Source organism: Neolamprologus multifasciatus, chromosome 1 (assembly GCF_963576455.1).
Source record: "Neolamprologus multifasciatus chromosome 1, fNeoMul1.2, whole genome shotgun sequence".
Classification (NCBI taxonomy): domain Eukaryota; kingdom Metazoa; phylum Chordata; class Actinopteri; order Cichliformes; family Cichlidae; genus Neolamprologus; species Neolamprologus multifasciatus.
The window spans coordinates 15822933-15842027 of NC_140439.1; the positions used below are offsets into that span (position 1 = coordinate 15822933).

Consider the following 19095-nt stretch of genomic DNA (forward strand, 5'->3'; position numbering starts at 1 on the left):
GCACATTCATGAACAGAGCCTGGTCAGCAGACTGCATATGCCTTATTTAGTGAGTCACAAATACAATGGAAAAAAACAATGGCAATACAAATTTCAAGTTTTACATTTTAATGTTTATGCGCATTGCCATAATCTTGGATTGTGAATTCAAGGTTGGTGGGGGTGCTCCGACTTTCCAAACTGGAAATCCATCTTGAAGGGAAATTGGAAATTCTGACTTCTAACTTTAACTGGAAGTGTTAGTCTTAGACTGCCCAATTTAATTCTCAGTACTATTTATTTTCAAAGCTTTTGTTACTTTAATTAGTATCATTATCATTATTATTATTATTATTATTATTATTATTATTATTATTATTATTATTATAAACTGTATTTTTATAGATAAAGCTACCTAGTAATATAGAGGTAATTAATAGTACAATAGTATAATGTAATGTACATGACTGAAAGTGACATTTTACATGTGTTTATTTTAATTACTTTAAAACATATTCTAATCAGATATATTGGCCTGGTCAGTCAGGTTTTTTTTTTTAAAAAAAATCATGACTATAACTTTTACTTAAATAAAAAGTTTTTTCCCCCAACTTTGCAAAACAATTATTCAACACAAAATGATGTTAAAACTTATTTACAGCACCACTTTTCACATGATAAATCTGTAATAGGACACAGGGCTCCACATGAGTCTAAAAATTGTCCCCAGTATTTTTTATACCAGATTTCTACTCTGATTTTTCTTCTGATTGAATATCCAGACTTCATGTAGGCCCTTCCTCCACTTTTCTTGGTCTCCCCTGTGTCACTGCATGTAAAGAAGTCCTGGAAATGCCCCTACTTAAGCTACTAATTGATTCCAAGTATCTTAAAACTTACCACTTACGGTATTGTTTTTTGTAGGCATTATAGGGTGTGTGAAATACTGATTAGTTAAGCTAGGAAGTAGTGGAGTTGCTATAAAGGAACAAAAATGCAAATAAAATACATATACCCCCCAAGTATAGTCCTTAATTTGAACAGCTTTGCAGATTTTACAGTAGAAAAATAACTTATAGCTCAGCATTGGTCATATACATTTACTTATAAAATATGTTCTTTGTTATAGATTTAACTACTAAACAGCATTTAAAGTAGTGAAATGACATTAAGTGCTTAAATACCAATTTATGGTACACATAATGATACAGCTACACAAGGAGCCATTCAGCTGCATGGATAATGTGTGTTTAGTCTTCTGTTGAGTATACAGGGCTTGCATACTTGTTTACAGTGTTCCAAGTTCAACAGTTTTTTGTAACTGAGTATTTTTCAGTAGTCTTATGCCCACTTTTACTTTCATTTTCAGGGAAGTTTATTTTTATCCAGGCCTTTGCAAAGTAACAGTCTTTTGTTTCGTTTACTCTGGAAGTTGTGCAACCTGTTTTTCAGTAATTTCTTTAGATTTCAGTCCACATTTGGCCTGTTTTGCCTTATCTGCGCGACAATGGGCTTTGCAGAAAATTAAAAAACACATCACTTGATGTGAAAACACCTCCAAACTGTGTTTTGTAAATGCCAGATTTATGAGTTTGTTGTGTCACCAAGTACTTGGACAGATGCAGTGCTGGGAAGTATGGGTTTAAGGTTTTTCTGCTGAACATGAGAAAACTCACCAAGTAAGACACTGATATAATCATGACACATTTTGAATCATGAAACTAAATTCTGAATCTGTTCCCAGTCTCTGACCTTGTTTTGTGCAGTGGCGAGAGACCAAAACAAAGCAGGGCTGGAATCCAATAATAAGGTTGCTTTGATACAGTTTTATTAAAACAAACATCAAACACAACAGCAAACAACTACATTTAGGTAGGTACTTTTAGGTTATATATTAAAGATGGCATGTTTTATATACAAAGTGGAAACAAATGACAACCAGGAGAACCCTTAAGATGAGGAAATAAACAGGAGAACAATAAATGCTGTAATTATGACTAGGGCTGCCACGATTAGTTGACTAGTCACGATTACGTCGACTATCAAAATCGTCAACGACTAATTTAATAGTCGCATCGTTTGAAGCTTTCTAAGATCCCAAAAGACACAGGAATAAGTAGTAGGATTTAAGAGTGTAATAACGGACTGAAACAGAAGATGGCAGCACTGGATGTACAAGGATGCCAGCTGCTGTTAAACCCCGAAGAAGAAGAAGAAGCTGTGTCCCAGAATTCATAGCGCAGCCCAGCTCAGTTTCCAACAATGGCGGCAGCTAGTTAGTTTTAATATTACTCTTATTATTCTTTCTGGGTCACAAAATAAACGTTTAACATGTTTTCAGGCGAGAATGTAGCTGCGTAAACCTCAAATATCTGCTCAGTTTATCAAGACACTGCATATTTTCAAAAGCGCTCCGACGTTTTCAGAAACGTCTGTTACCCACCAGCTCGATAGCTAGCCGGGAGCAAGGCTCACTAGAGCCTGCGAGAACACCGGACTCCGGGCAAATCGTTTTCAAACCCACCGCCTTCTTTCACTACTCAGGTTAAACATGATATATAAGTCACTTGGATAACTTTAAAATGTTATTATTTGGCTTTTTTTTTAGTATTTTATTTGTTCCTGAGTAAATCGGTTTGGCTGAGATTAAAGAGATGCTCGAGAATATCCTCCGGTGTCCTGTTATATTTTAGATAGCAAGGAGCAGACGGCTGAGTTTATTAAACTCCACTGAAACAATCTGCAAATTTCATTAAAATTTAATAAACTATCATCTTTATTTTTAGTTAGCACATACCTTAAACACTTCAAGCTGTAAGCTAATGATAGTTATATAAGAGCAGATGCGTGCTGGTGCAATAATCTGTAGTTTTATGTCCAATGGATGCATGATCTGATTAGTGACTAATCGCAAAAATAATCGATGACTACTCGACTATCAAAATAATCGTTTGTGGCAGCGCTAATTATGACAGGTGTACACTTCTGATGACAACAGTGGTAAATTGAAGCAGGGCTTCGGAAATGCTCCAGATGGTGATTTAAACAAAGGAGATGAAACAGAATTTGATAGGAACACCTGAAGGCTCAAATATCTCCTCTGTGGTTTCTCCTGCCACAAACATTAATTTCAACTAGTTGTTTTTAAACAATTTAGAGAGAGTACCATGTTTCAGCAGCAGCAGGGACAAAGATGCAGGTGGTCTCACAGCCTGGTCAGCAGTGACCATTTGTTTATTTTTCTACACAACCATAACCATCTGTTGCTCAACTCATGGCATGCACGCTGCTGAGCTCAGCTCCTTTTTGTTCCCACTTTCCTGGAAAACAACTTAATGCGGACAAAAACTGCTACACCTATGTCATCCAGCTTCTGGCTACCTCCCTGGTAAGCCAGCCTATGTTGTGACTCACTAAAGCAATACCAGAACAAAATAGGTGAGATGAGATGAGATAGCCTTTATTTGTCAGTTGCAGGTCTTTTGCCCACAACCGAGATGACAGACCTTGCTGACTGTACATACAATATACAAACATCACATTGGGGAGACAGGTCAGGCTAGGTAGCGAGGAAAAAAACATTGAAATGTGTAACACAGAAGGATAATACAGGAATGCACAGATATCAACACACCATAGCACAATAAACACAGACAAGCAACATGGGAAAGAGTTCCAGTGTGTACATCTGATCTGGGACCGCTGCAATCTTTCGACTGCGCCTCCAACTGACCCAATGTCCACATCAGAGGGGAGGTAAGCGTTGGAGGTGGCGTTGGATCCGGGGTAGGGAGGGTGATGCATGGGTGAGTGCTTATCAGTATCAGTATATGTATGTGTGTGCGTGTCCATAGTTCAGCTGAGACAGTGTCCTTCGCCCTGCCAGGCTAAGTAAACAGTCTTCCAGCCAACCCAGGTGGCCTTGCATGGAATGGGAAGGAACAGACTAAAGACAGTCGTTATCAGGCCTTGCAGCTGGCGCCAAAGGGGTATCCGCATAAGTGATGTTATTTTTTACTTTAGTGCGAACAGCTCATATGAATTTTCTACAGTCCAACACTGGTCTCTCAATCTCCCGTTGGAGAGCCGCGAGCTTCGCCATACTTGCGTTCTGTGATGTTGTCATTTCTTGTGCTCAAGGAGCCAATTTCTGAGAACTCACGGCAGTGTGCCTCCCCGAGATGTCATCCAATTTTGCACCCAGAGATGTTATTTTGGGCTAGCCCTTCCGAGATGTATCCAGTCTGCAGTCAGAGATCTTATTCTGAGTATTCACAGCAGCCGTCAGCCTTTCCAAGATCTTATCCGTGCTGACTCAATGAGCCCATTTTGAGAAACTCACACCTCTCCCATCGTTCCAATCCCAGCGGGCAGCCTTGTGGGGGTTTGAACAGCCGGTTCCGCTTTCTTAATTCTTCGATAAGTCAGGGCCAAGCCAGCTCCGATCAGCCAGAACCCTGTTACCATGGTTCCGAATAGGTAGGTATCTTCAGCACTCAGGCTCACCCAAGCCCAAACTTCTCGTTGAGAAAGGGGTGTCAATTGCATTTAGGGACCAGTTGATCCAATCCATAATTCCTCTTTCAGGTTTTAGAGAACAGACTGTGAGAGAATGTTCCAGGAAAAATACAAAAAAACCACGAGACTAGACAAGGACATAAGCAGGGAAGATAAGGGAGAGGAGAAAAAGTGCGTCCGCCTCCTCTGAGAGCCAAAGAAGAAAAGTGTTAGGTCAGGGTACAAACAAGAACACTGCAGGGATGAAAAGCTTAAAATCACTCTCTGCCTCCGTCTCTTCTTCTCCTCCTCTCTAGATTCTCTTTCCAAAATATCCCAAGAAGTTTCCCCTGTGGGACTGCCTAATTTTAGGGCTTTTTAATGCAATGTGTTTTTTTTTAAATTGGGTCACTTTCTGTACATGTGTCCCACCTCCAGGTCATCAAACACGGTAGTGATAGGAGGACACGAGTGGGACTTGATGCTGTTATGTTTGCTGAGAGCTTCGTCGAAGTCCAGCTGCTGGCTGTTGATACTGATCTCCATGCAGCCGTAGTAAAAGGCCGTCACAGGGGTGGTAGGCAAAGGGATGTCTTCTGAAGGAGAGAAACACAGTAACTGTTTGATGGGTTGTTATGACACTAAGTATCGTTGTTCATGTTACTTTCAATATGAATGAGTCCTTGTTTTGGCGCTTTTAATCTAGTGCAGTCATCTAGTTAAAGGTTTTCTGATTCCTTTCATTCTCAGCTCTGCTTAGTGCTAATCATGAAACATGAAAAACAATAAACACCTCCTGCTAAGCTTCAGCATGCCGTCGCCATTGTCACTGTGACTATGGCAACATGTGGATATTAGCATTAGCAGCTCAAAGCACCACTGTTAACACAAGGCTCACAGATCCAGCACAACAGGGCAACACATTCAAGAGGATAGCCCGCATGAAAATCTCAAAACCCTTTATTCATTTTGATCACACATCAAATGCTTATGCTTAAATTCCTTCATAATTACTAACCGGGTATTCCACCAATGTATGTGCTGACAGGGTTTTGCATGGTGCTGTTGAGGTGTTCCAGCTCCTTCTGCAGGGCACTGGACTCCATGTAAGTCACACTGGAGAAGTCGGCTGAGATCAGGATTTCTGTGGGAGTCACGTTCAGCTGCACCATCAGCCGATCAGGGTAACACAGCATCACAGTGTCCAACGTGGCCACCAAGGCATCGTGCAGGAACACCTGCAAATTCTGGAGAGCACATTGGTTTAAGGATGATACACAGGTGCTTATTTTCAGCCAAAATGTGACCAAACTTACAGAAGCATCTTTTCCCTTTGGTAAAACAGCCACTGACAGGGGGACTGTGTTGTTGTAGACAACAGCAAAGAGGACACCTGTGCTGGTGGATGGACGAATGTTCATCTTTATAGCCATTTTCCAGCTTCCAGAATCACCTGGTTACACACATGCATGCCAAGAAACATTTATTCCTTTTGTGAGGTTAAACATTTAGGATTCTCTACAAACTTTTAACAAAACAACTTCCCACAGGTCTGTTATATCATTCTCAAAATTACATGGTTGTAAACTAATAGAGGGTTCTGTTATAATGTGGAACACAGACACGACCAGCCTATACATGTCAGCAATGCAGCAACTTTGGCCTTTGACCATCAGTCATTCAGTCATGGATCTGAATATCCAACGGCTGTTAGTTATAATGTCCCCAGTGATTTGTTTCCAGCATCATCTCACAGATCAAAAGTCAGAGAGGTTTTAATGAACATGACTGTGAATTCAGTGTACTGCAGTGACCTCTGCAGTCACCTGATCTAACCAGGAAACCTCTGGGATATGGCAGAACAGAAGATTGGCAGCATTAACGTGCAGCTGAACACTCTGCAAAAATGATGTGTGATGAAATCAACATGGAGCAGTGTTTCAAATGAGTGCAACAGCTTGTGGGATCCATAACACCATCAAATGAAGCTGTTTTGAGAAGAAGGCCTTATCCAGCGTTAGTATGGCTTTCTAATGACGTGCTGGGTAAAAGTCTAAGATCTGGCCAATGTATATGGCCGTCACATGATTTTCACAAGCAGATCATTCAGTTCCGGAGCCCCTTGTTTCCTCTATATGTAGCAATGGGAGTTTCTGTATCAAATAAGCTTTTTTATAGTTCTGTATTGTCATGATCCAGCTCAAGATTAATCACGAAAAATGGTAGAGACACAACTTGAAGAAAAAATTAAGAAGGATCTACTTTCAGTCGCTCCTTTCTTCACAAGAAGTAACTCCACATGTTTGATTTGGCAGATATTCACATCAGATGTTGGGAAGGACCAACCTTAAAGGGATTTGTCTCTCCTCTCAGGATCAAACCAGGAAGCTTTCACTTGTTAGGCAAATGTGTAAACCACTACACCAGGATTTACCGAATTGTTAGCGAAATTAAGCAAAGACCATAATTAACTTAACGAGGCATGTTAATCAGTGTGTCAGCAGGTGTGTGGTGTTGTGTAGGGTAAACCTAAAGTAACCAGGCAGAAGTCAACCAAACAACATCAAGATAATAATAACAATAATTGTTATGATTCAGGGCCATGCGTCAGGATTCATGAACTGTGTCTAATGTTATGTCCAGGTTACCTGTAGGCCGGGGATGTAACATGATAATGCAATGAACAGGTGACCTGTCCAGGGTGGCCACACACTGGCATATGCTGGTAACGTAGCAAAAAAGGTTTGCTAGTCAAGCTCTTGGATATGGGAGGTCTGGGAGGCGCAGTACACCAGAGCAAGCAACGACATCGAAAAAATAGTTCCTTGTAATGCTACGTTATTTCAAGAACAGAAAGAGTAACCTCAGGTGCACTTTACCTCTCCAACACTGGTGCTCTCTAAAACACAGCAGACACACAGCATACTTTATGTTACTGTTGTGGGTATCACTGGGATGTACAGTATGACTCTTTAGAATTCCTGCTGCTGATAGATGCAAATGAAAAAACTTCTAAAGGTATCTGGAAAAAGTCTGAAAGTCTGCTGCCTGTTTTTTATTTTTTGTCTATTTCTTTAGGAACAGTTGGATGGATAAGGGTGGCTTTGGTGCTCGCGGTTTCCATGTGCACCTGGTGACAGTTTATTTTATCAAGCTGGTGTATCTAAGGAGTAGCATGGCAACTGTTTCCTGCCTGATCATTGTTTCAGCCTCTTTGGTAAAAAGCCCATTACGACAATGTTCTGATTAATGTTTTTACATTATTAGTGATCTTCATCTCCTTGTCCTCCTGCAGAGTCTCGTCTCTCAAGACTGCATAACTGTTTATGCACCAGGAGAATAGTGCCAGCCAGCATTCCTCTCTCCCGACCAACACGTCAATGTTCCACCTGTCTGCAGGATTACTTACCCGGATTATTGCTTACCAGCTGCCTACCCCTTTCCTCCTCGTCTCATCTGCCTCTCCTAAATTCCCAGCTGCCTACCTGCTGTACATCGCCCGCTTCTCCAGTAAAAAGTGTGATGAGTAAGCTCTCATTAACAGTACACAATGTTCACCCTTCACCAGCCTCTAACTGATGTTTTCCCTTTTCCATCAGATTCCTCAAACTGATCACATCCCTTTGAATCCGCTTTTAGCAGAAGATAACAGTATGCAGTTGTCAAGGGAGCCCCCCAGTGGACTGTTATCTTCAGACTTCTCCAGAGGGTTGATTTTAACAGACCACTCCAATCACAACAAAAAGATCTTATCGTAAGATGATAGTAAGGGCTAAAACATAAAACCTATGAAACTTCATAAAATCTATGAAGCGCCTTGAGGTGACTTTTGTTGTGATTTGGCGCTATATAAATAAAATTGAATTGAATTGAATTAAAAACTTTATAGTGAGTTGAGGTCATCCTTGCCTTTGATGAGAAAAGTGGACCCAAACCATGCCAGCAAAATGTCTCTCACGGCTCATAAAAGATCACAGGTCTTCCTTTAATGCATCATATGATAAGCTTAGATCTATATCAGCTGTATCAGCAGGTCTTTGCACAAACCTAACAAGACTAGCTGTGTGGTATTTTACACTCACTATGTTCCTGTGTTAATTCAGAGTTCTCAACCCACTGCATTAACTCCCCTCTTAAAGACTTTAAACCAGGGAACTGCACAAAAACTAAATTTAAGAGCTGCTGCTGTAATGCCTTTAAGCTGTTGGTGTAGACCAAATGCAGACGCCAAATGTTCCCTGAGGGATTAATAAAGTGTAACATAACTTACTCACTGTAGTCTATGTTGAAGTGTGCTAGTCCCTCCCCGGTGAAGAAAGATCCTCGTTCTACACGCACGAAACAGTGTTTACTTGTCTTCTGCTGGATTACCTCCTTTACCCCAGACGCCCCCTGATTCATCAAGTTCCAGCCCCGGATGCAGCCATCCAGCCTGGGGTTGATCTGATAAACAAACAGTGCAGTAGCGTGAACTTCTGCTCTTCAACACAATGTCTCAGCCAACAAATTTAAATTCACACAGGTTTAGTTAACACTAACCCCCCCCCCCCCCCCCCCCCCCCCCCCCCGATGCATCTTGCCTCCTGGGAAGGGTGGTTATGTGAACAGCTTACAGGCTTGATGACATTGTCGGTGCGGTTAGGCAGGCCAGCGATGTAAACTTTGGTCTCCAGCTTGCCATTGACTGATGTGAAGAGACTCTCGGGGCTGTTAATGCTCATCACAGCTTCCCTGCTGATCTTCACACTGATGCTGCTCTCCAGCTCATCCACAGAGATCTGTGTGTCACACGTAACACTAAATCATAATATAGCACGTCACTGTTATCATGTACTCTGCACACTACATGTTACCACAGCGTAATAGACTTCTCATCATTTTAGTTCATCAATTTAGTCTTAAGGATTTATGTTTGCTATATGATAACAAAGTGACAGACTTTCTCACCACATGCCATTGTCCATCATTGATTGCTTTTCCTCCGCTGGTAACCTTAGATGTGTGCTGGTTTTTGAACTGGACTTCAATGCGACCGCCCCTGAGTCCCACCATGAACCACGAGCCTTCAGAAGACTCAGCATACAGAACAACTCCCTCTGGGTCAAAAGTACGCAAGTCAAACTCGGCTGCAAACCTACCAGGAGGAAGACAGGTAAATTTACACAGTAACTAGAATACGGCCCTTCTCATTAACCTGCAGGAAGTGATGAATAACATGTAAGATCCTAGCTGTGCCTTATTACTTGTTACCACTGCAAAAAAAAGTAAGGGCAGCATTGTGCACAATTTCAAGGCACTTTTGGAAAATATTTTCTTTTCTCCAAACAATTCCCTCATTCCAGAATTACCTGTCTCTTTGAATTATGGCCACATCTGTTTAAGCAATCCTTCCTAGGCTTTTTTGACTGATGACCCCGTTATATGAAAAAAACAAAATAAAGTACCATGACCCCCTCCCCACAAAAAAAACATACCACCTAAATTTCACAAATGTTCTTTTCCAAGTTGTCTTCTTGGGCAGCACTGTATTGTTTTAACCACTTTTAGATCCCTCCACTAAAGTCCAGGTAGGACCGCAAACCTTGTGCATCTGCAGTGCACAATGGATCTCAACAAAGTAGCAACCCTGTAACTTGATTTTCAGATGGTGTGCAGGGCTCGCAAAATTTCAAAATCCCTGGTAGCCCTTCGGGCAGGGACTCTTCAGTTTCTGGTAGCCCAAAATAAATTTAAGTAGCCCGAATAAAAAAAGAGATTATTTTTATTGTATAATATTGTAAAGGAAACAAAACATCAATCAAAAAAATTGTTAAAACAAATTACAACTACTGTATAAAAATTACAATAATCAACTAAAATATTTTGTTCTAATTGAACAGAACTTTCTGTGAACTTGTAAGAACTGTGTAGAACATGAATCAGTCTGTGTCAGATTCTGAATCTGAAAGGGAGGAGATCTGCACAAGCAATCTACCTTGCTACCCTTCTGTAAGCCACATTTTTAGATCCATCCATTCTTGTGGAATTTTCTCTTTCTCTTCGTCATCTAGCAAAAAGGCAAAATGTGTGACAAGATAATACACCTCTTCATCCCCATAATTTGCCAGCTCTTCTCTGGGGTAGGGAAGAGTGGAAGGGTCAAAAACCTTGAAACAAGAGAGAGGCTTTTCACGCAGATTTTTAAATCTGTTGTCCATGTACTTGACTGTTTTGTAAATAATCTTCTGAATCGCTGCACCAAAGCTGTCTCTGCAATTAATTGTCACTCACCAATCAGTACTACCGCTCTTTATACACAGTTTGTGCAATCGCACTGAGTTAGTAACTGAGTTACAAGATTCTAAAAGTAATTCATTACTTGAAAAGTAACTATTGCGTTACTTTAAAAAAAATGTTTATCCCTCTGGGGTCCAGGGTATAACTGGCCATTTTTAAACACTTTTGATTTTACCTCTACATTTCACCTTTAAAAACTATTTACTTGCCTTGTTTGGTATCATCCTTTTCAGCACAACCTCACATGTCTGAATTTACAGTTATGTTTTCATTTTGACATACTGTATTAACACAATTGATCTAAAATCAGACACATGACATAAAATCCGAGTAGAAGGAGTTATATTTTTTACTGTAACAACCACAAACATGTTTAATGAATCTTATTTCATAACTTTAAATGCAAATTAAATTTTTGTCAATTTTAAAATCATATGCACCATTTACCTTTTACTCCCTTTTTTAATAACTACTTCAAACTATTTAAATAACAATCAGGTGTTCTGCATCCAATAAGATGCCACACAAATTATTTGTGCCACTCCAAACATTTCTGCCCACTATAAAGGAGAACATCACAGCCTGATACCTGCAGGTCTGACAGCAGGAGGTGTACCACTCCTCCTGTTTTCTACCTGGAGACAGCAGTCGCCTCATTGTTCTGACACACAACACAAAACTATCCACAACACTACACACTAACTACACAAGACAACACATTAACTACACACTCCAAACACGATAAACGTCACGCTAAATCTCTCACATCTCAAAACTCACTCTCTCTCTTTTTCTGCTGTCTTTCTCTCCCTCTCTCTCTCTCTCTCTCTTGCCATCACTCCTAAAACTTCCCTCCTTGCTAAACAACCAAATGTCATGTTGCCATATCATTTTTGATTGGTCGACATACAAAAGGGGTGTTTTTTGTTTTGTTTGTTTTTTTGGTCATAAGCAGAGAGTGCTTGCTAGCACTGTCCTTAGACAGTAAACGTGATGAAACTATTCGGGAAAAAACACAGCGTATATATTGCTTATCATGACTCTGGTTTTACACACAATTTAAAAACTGGTATATATCACCTTGTTGGTTTGTCATCTTACCACGACTACTTTATTCTTCCTCAGTCAAACACAGCACTCATGCGATTGTTTTGCCCCCTAGCTCCAGGTGTTGCGGCAATCACTGCTAGAAAGTGATTGCCGCGCGCGGGCGCGCACACAGCTGCTTAAAGCTGTAGCGTCCAGATTACTTATGTAGACAGCTACTTCCGTGCAACTGATATAAGATGCGGTAGGCTGAACACAGCTTCAACCGTCTGTTTGTTGAAAAATAGTAACTGCATTTTCTTGTTAGTAACGCTAACGGCGTTGTAACGATAGAAATAGTAAGTAGTTAGATTACTCGTTACTGAAAAAGGTAACGCCGTTATTTACATCACTGGCTATGAGACCCTATTGATTCAGGGCTGAGACAACAGTGAAAACCTTTAGCATAAAAAGGTAACATCTTTGCACTACATGTATTGTGACTCTTGGTCCTCTACATTAATACGTGTGTGTGTTTCTGTGTGTGTGTGCGTGACAAACACCTACTTTGTGTTCTCCGGCAGGCGGAAGCGCAGGTAGATGACAGGAAGGCCTGCGAATTGCTCTCCCAAGTAAAGCATCTCAGGGTGTTTTTCCTCAAACAGGTTGAGGCACACGGGGATCCTCTTGCAGTTCCGCCTATCCTGTGCCAGATGCAAACCCTGGCGACCATCGCAGTAGCACGAATAGCTGCCCTGAGTGTTTATACAAACCCCCTTGCACACATTCATCTCACACTCGTTCATGTCTGCAATGACAGATTGGGAAGACTTTATTAGCAGTGACCCTTGATTCTGCGTCTGGGTAATAAATTTGAAAGCTTACCATCACATGTCCTGGAGGTGAAGTTATATTTATATCCCACAGGACATCTGCAGTCGTAAGTGCCTGGTATGTTGACACATTCAGCTTGCCTTCCACAGATGCTGCGGTATAGCAGGCATTCATTGACATCTGGAAGGCGTGATGGGAAAAGTGACGATGAGCAAACAGAGTGGTTGGAATCTGAACTTCAGAATAAGGAAGTAAAGTGTCATTTTTGCTACTCGGATGAAGTACAATTAACACACATAAAAAACAATCTGATTTTTTTTTTAATGTTTCAAATGAAAAACACACTTTAATGAATTGCCTTACTGTAGTGCAAGCAGAGATACAGACAGGTGAAAAAGAAGGATTTCGTAGGTCTCTGTGCAGTCGTTTAGTAGAAATAACTTGTAGTAATTGTTTTCTGTGTTTATCAGTTTCTCACATTGCTGTGAAGGAATTTGGGCCCTCTCTTCTTTACATCATTGCCTCAGTTCATTCAGGTTTGTGAGCTTTTCTCTTAAGGTCCCGCAGCAGCATTTAGTTAGGTTGAAGTCTGGACTTTGACTGGGCCATGGCAGCACCTTGAGTCTTTTTTTTTTTTAAAAAACCATGCTGTTGTTGATTTGCTGCTCTGCTTGGGATCATTTCCCTGTTGCATGACCCAATTTGGACCAAACAGTCCCACATTTAACTCCAGATTACTTTGGTACACAGAGGAGTTCAGAGCAGACTTAACGTCTGCCAGGTGCCCAAATCATCTCCCCTCCACAACCGTGCTTGACAGATGGTGTGAGGTGTTTGTGCTGATATGCTGTGTTTGGTTTTCTCCAAACATGATAGATAGATAGCATAAAGAATAAAAATAGTATACAGTAAATTCTGGCCAATGATCACTCCAGCCTTGTGAATTATTTTTTTTGATCCTGAAACAGAGTGCTCTCTGCCATGCAAACTGAACACTCTCTGAGAGATAGTCAGCAATCCAGGAGACAGTGTCAAGGTCCCTGGGTCTTTGACCCAGGTTCTGGGCTAGTTGCTGTTTTCTGGTTTTGTATTTTGATTATCTTGTATTTCAGTTTTTACATTAGTTGATAAGTTTATTAATCACCTTTTAGTTTTCCTATTCTGACTTTCCAGTCGTGTCTCTGTTTCCTATCTTCTGTCTTTGTGTCAAATTTATATATCTTAGTCCTGGTCTCAGCATTAGTTATCTTCTGTTTTACTTTGATAATGTACAAGGGATGAGAGAATATGCTCAATTTTGCTTCTCTTCTCTCATTATCCCTGATCAGCGTCATCTGTGCCACGTTTCCTCATTATCCTCAGTGTGTATATTTTGTCTAAGTCTCAATCCAGTTAGTTAGTTAGCTGTTTTTCTCTGTCAGGTTTCCAGCATTAAATAAGACTCTGATTTTTTTAAAAAAATTTTTTTTTTTTTTTTGGGGGGGGGGGGGGGGGGGGTTCTGTTGAATAATGCACTTTGGATCATGCCTCCCTCATGTGACAGAGAGTAGATGATGTGACACTCATCCTAAGCAGTGTCTGACTCAGGAGAAATGGTTAAATGGTATTAAAGAAACTGGAAATATCAAACAATGTGATTCTCCCAATGCCAGTGGAAGTGAGCATGCTACAGCAGGTAAATAACAACATCCTCCATATGAAGCTGGTAAACAAACTGAAAAGGCTCAAACACATATTTCACTTGAGAGCTAAGCCGGGCCAGAACCAGTTCTCCAGCATCTTCATAACATGTGACATCAAGGTACATGGTCTGATGTTGTTAAGCCCTGATGGAGCAGCTTTCATTAGTACTAGTGCTATACATGCCGTCTTTTTCCACGGCACTAGAACCTTTTGAAGAGGTGAAGAGATGCTGCAGGATGCCAGACAGCCGGACAGCACAGTGCATCAGGATCCTGGGATTGATGCCATCAGAGTCTGCAACCTCAACTTGATGTAGCTGTTCCAGCAGTCCTGCTCCTCACCTGCCAGCCATCACAGTGACGTACTGGCAGGGAAGCCAAGAGGTGGATGGGGGTGGGAGCATGGGTGAGGGAGGACAGTGGGGGGGGGGGGGGGGGGGTGTTTGAGGTGGAAATGGGCTTCTGCTACGTACCTGTGCACAGGCTGCCACCTCCCTGCTGCCGATATCTTGGGTGGCTGGAGAGATCAGCTAATCAGCTTCACGCCCATCCATGTGTCTTTGATGTTGTTTAGCTTAGTCTTCAGTCTCCGGCACATGCATCTTTATGTTCAGTCTTTTTCTAATTGTACTTCCATAAACCTTAATATTTAAGTGACAGTTAACCACATTGCCATAGCTCTTGTTTTATTATTTATTTATTTATTTATTTTTTTTGGGGGGGGGGGGGGGGGTCAGTTTCTCTGAGTGTTGCACGGTCTGAACTTGGGTTGAATTTGGTCACATTGTGCCAGCAAACTGCCAAAACGTCTGCTTTTATACAGTTTTCATAAAACTGCACAGAGTCCTTTGAAAACTTCCATTTTCACAGACGTACTGGTTACTTTGGGAGGTTAACAATACACTTCCACATGCACACTTCCATTACATACTTATTTATTCTATATTTGCTACAACGACTATTGAGTATTAATGCAAATTAAAGACAGTCTGAAAATATCAGCATGGTTTCTCAGGGTCCACATTGTAGACAGTGACCCCTGTGACACTATTTTACAGGAATCTAAACATTTTCTAAACAAAAAAACGAAATTTTATCACAGTGGTGATAAGATTTCTCTCTGGGGAGCTCAAAGATTCTTTTGGCATCTCCGGAAAAATGGAATCCAAAAATTATCAAAAATTTAATGCATATAAGTAAATAATTTCTAGTTATCGTAACTGGCAGATTGATTTTAATAAAATATCTTGAATCCCTAAATAATAGGTTATAATAACTGATTTCTACTGACAGGCTGTGTTATCTAACAGTCCATCAAAAAATAAATAAATAAAGAGGGCAAATTTATCAGTCTGACTCAGTACATGTTTGTGAAGACTTTGAACTCAACATGCAGTGGTCAGCCTGAAAGACTAACAGTGACTGGATTGCCCACACACACACCAAAACAAGATGCGGAGAAATCAGGCAACGATAAGCAGTTTAAGCATGTTTTTACAGCTCTGAGCTACGAACCTGCTGGTGTGTTTACAACAATCAGGATGAACCATCTTTTCAGATGTTAAAAGCTTTCCCCTTCCTCTTACATAAGGAGTCACCTCAGGTCAGCTTTGCAAAAAACAAGTGGTGCGGCCCCAGAGGGCAACAGCTGGGGGAGCTGATCTTTTTTTAAAATTTGTTTTGCAATGCACCCATATGAATAAATAAAAAAGAAAGTAATTAGAATTATATCCTGTATGCTCAGCTGCCATGTAACACTCTGCTGGTGACGTGTCTCCAACAGAGGGACCGTAAAAAACAGAGCTGGCACACACGTGACACAAACAAGTGTATATAAGGAAAATCAGTTAAGCCTAATTATTATTAAAATGACCATCCAGTAGAGTCTTACCCATGCAGTTGATGTTGTCGGTGAGTATGTAGCCTTCTTCACACATGCAGTGGAAGCTACCTGGGATATTCTGACATATTTGATTACATCCAGCATGAAGTTCAGGATCTGAACACTCATCGACGTCTGCCCAATCGATACGCCGCACAAAAATAACAGCAGCAGGTCCCATAGATTAGGAATGAATGATTGCTGGATGTATTTTGGAAAAAATGATGAAAAATGTTTAAAATGCCAAAAGACTAGATGAGAACTCACCTTCCTCACAGCGCGGCCCCTTCCAGCCCTGCTTGCACACACATGTGAAGGCAGCCATGCCGTCCTCGCAGCGCTCTGAACCCTCCTTGTAGCATGGAAACGGCGTGCACTGATTACTGATCTCTGGTTTTGGAAACACAGCATTTGACAGCTACAGAGAAGTGTAACAGGCATATAAAAAGCTTAGTCTGAGGTTTAAGCTCACCTTTCACACAGGTGCGAAGGTTAGAGGGGATGCCGGCATCTGAGTGCTGGCTATTTATGCCGACACGGTGTGAACCCAGACACGCTGCAGAAAAAAATGAGCGTTTATTTGAGAGAAACAGTTCAAAATAGACAAAAATATTAAGAAATGTGATTAATTTAGCAGACTTACCAACATATTTAGGGTAAAAGTATTCCTGCAAAAAAAAAAGAAAAAAAAAGGCTGTTGATAGTTTGGTATTTACTGATAAGGACAGAAAGGAGAAAATGCAGCTGCATCTTTAGCTTTTACTATTTTACAGCAAGAGCCCAAACAGATGAGACGGAGACATTTAGAGACAAAGTCAGAGCGAGAGATAAGGCTGAGATGGTTTGGACATGTGCAGAGAAGGTATGGTGGATATTTTGGCAAAAAAAATAATGACTAGGGAGCTGCAGGGCAGGATTAAAAACACAGAGAGGATTTATGGATGCAGTGAAGGAGGTGACAGGGGAGGATGCTAGGGATAGGGTGAGATAGAGGTACATGATCCTCTGTGGTGCCCCCTAAAGGGAGCTGAAGATGAAGAAGCAGTAAATACTTGCAGTACAGATCTTTTTTTTCCTACTATAACTGAGCTTTTTCTTTCTATTTTGTACAGAATCTTATTCTATTTTGTTGGTACTTTATTCTATTGTATATAGTATCTTGTTCTTGTTGTATAGTATGTTATTCTATTTTATCTTCTCCTATTCTATTGAGTTTTTCTTAACTTTTACTGCTCTTAAACTTGTACTTTCTGTCGTGACCAAAAAATTTCCCACATGTGGGACTAATAAAGGTTTATCTTATCTCTTATCTTAAACAACTTGGAGCTCCCTAACCACCGATTACACACCCTCGTTACTGTGTTACTAATCACGTTCATTAAAGCTCTGTGCCTTCATAATGTCATTAGTAACACATGCTGGGTAACAGCCAAAAATCCAATCCACTGTTACAACTTTTGCTGCTTATTTCATCTTCTTCTTCACTGCCATCTAGTCACTTCAGTTTGACCTGGCTTTCCCTGTCAGCTCTCACCGTCTCCGGTTGGTTCTCAAAGATCTCCCTGGCCTCCTCCTTGTTGCACAGCTCCTCGATGCACTCCCTTTCCAGGTTGCCCTTCTTGCTCTCCTCAAACATTGAGTTGGCCCTCCTGTGCCTGCTCAGGAACTGCGAGGCTGTGCTCTGGCTCAAGACTATGGGAGACACAAACACTTATGTGTACAGCGCATGCATGTAGCACATCTTTTAACTGTCAGCTCTGTTTTGAGTCCAACAAACCTATTGCTGGTTAATATAAACACCTGTAACAACATTACAATAAAAATAAATGACTGATGCCCGTAGGAATTAAAGCCTCCTCTGTCATGACAGCTCTCCCGAGGCTTCTGCCTAAATGGATGAAGAGGGCAGCTTAATTACTTTTAGATGAATTGGCCCGAAAAGAGGTAGGGAGTGTTATTGCGAAACCGCCAGTTCTCAGAAATGACCCCTAGTTGCTGTAACAAGCACTTCACGTTGTTTTCCAAGCATTGTTTCATGGTGAACAACGGAGCCATGTGACCCTCACATATGCTAAAAGTGATTACAAAAAATATTGAAGTCCTGAAACGGTTCCCTGCTGGTCTCATCCAGTCTGTGAACTGCTCTCTTCAAACTGGGGCACTCTGACTAAACACTACAGTCCAGCTCAACACGTAAAACCGCAAAACCTCAAGCGTACTTACACCGATAAGCATCGACCAGCGTCACCAGTAACACGAGACAAGCCAGGGGTTCCCCAAGAGCACGCTTCTTTCTCCACATAGTCGAGCCGTTCCTCCTGTTAGGCCACGGTTTGGCTGCGAGTAGTGACTGGCTGGGCGGCAGGTCCGTTAGGGAAAAAAACTTTATTCTTCCCGAAAGTGTTTTTCGTCGGGTGAGATGGGGGGAGCACAGGCAGCTGCCAGCAGAGCGGGACACGGAGGGGTTGTGTGTGTGTGTGGAGTGTGAGGAGAGGGGAGGCAGCTAGGGAACGCTGCACGCACGCTCACGCGCTCTGTGCCGTTATTTTTTTTCACCGAGCGTGCGCGTGCGGCTCGGCTCAGGCTGAACTCATGCAGAAAATAGGTTTACTAAAGGAGGCCCGGGACACACTGTGTAGGTAAATAACCACAAAACTCTGTGCTGAACAGGCTGCTCTAGTATCAGGAATAGTTATAATACTTTTAATTATTCTTAAAGTCCAAATTATCATTATTACCCCCCCCCCCCCCCCGCCGCGCGCGCACACAAACGTCAATACCAAAAAAAGACGAGAAAAAATTGGCGCAAATGTCTGGCCGTTGCTAAGCATCCAAGCAAAGATGGCACTGCCAAACTACTTTTAATGTTTTTTACTTATTATTATATTATTTCACTATATAGTATAGCAGCAGTTATAA

At 41.3% G+C, this 19095-nt stretch overlaps 1 protein-coding gene across 2 annotated transcripts; it reads right to left on the bottom strand.

Annotated features, from left to right (window-relative positions):
• Positions 1 to 542: 542 nt before the first annotated feature.
• pros1 (protein S) lies at positions 543 to 18661 on the bottom strand. Of its 2 annotated transcripts, XM_085160594.1 has the most exons (14): positions 18400 to 18620; positions 17711 to 17868; positions 16820 to 16844; positions 16649 to 16732; positions 16444 to 16566; positions 16186 to 16311; positions 12664 to 12792; positions 12346 to 12586; positions 9424 to 9610; positions 9090 to 9254; positions 8751 to 8919; positions 5793 to 5929; positions 5495 to 5723; positions 543 to 5072 (listed from the first exon to the last, which is right to left on the bottom strand). In XM_085160594.1, the coding sequence occupies exons 1-14, from the start codon at positions 18476 to 18478 to the stop codon at positions 4885 to 4887; spliced, it is 2040 nt and encodes a 679-aa protein (XP_085016720.1). In that variant the 5' UTR covers positions 18479 to 18620; the 3' UTR covers positions 543 to 4884. The 2 variants fall into 2 exon arrangements, with proteins under 2 accessions (XP_085016720.1, XP_085016636.1); XM_085160510.1 differs by having other exon boundaries at positions 5495 to 5929; positions 18400 to 18661.
• Positions 18662 to 19095: the final 434 nt, after the last annotated feature.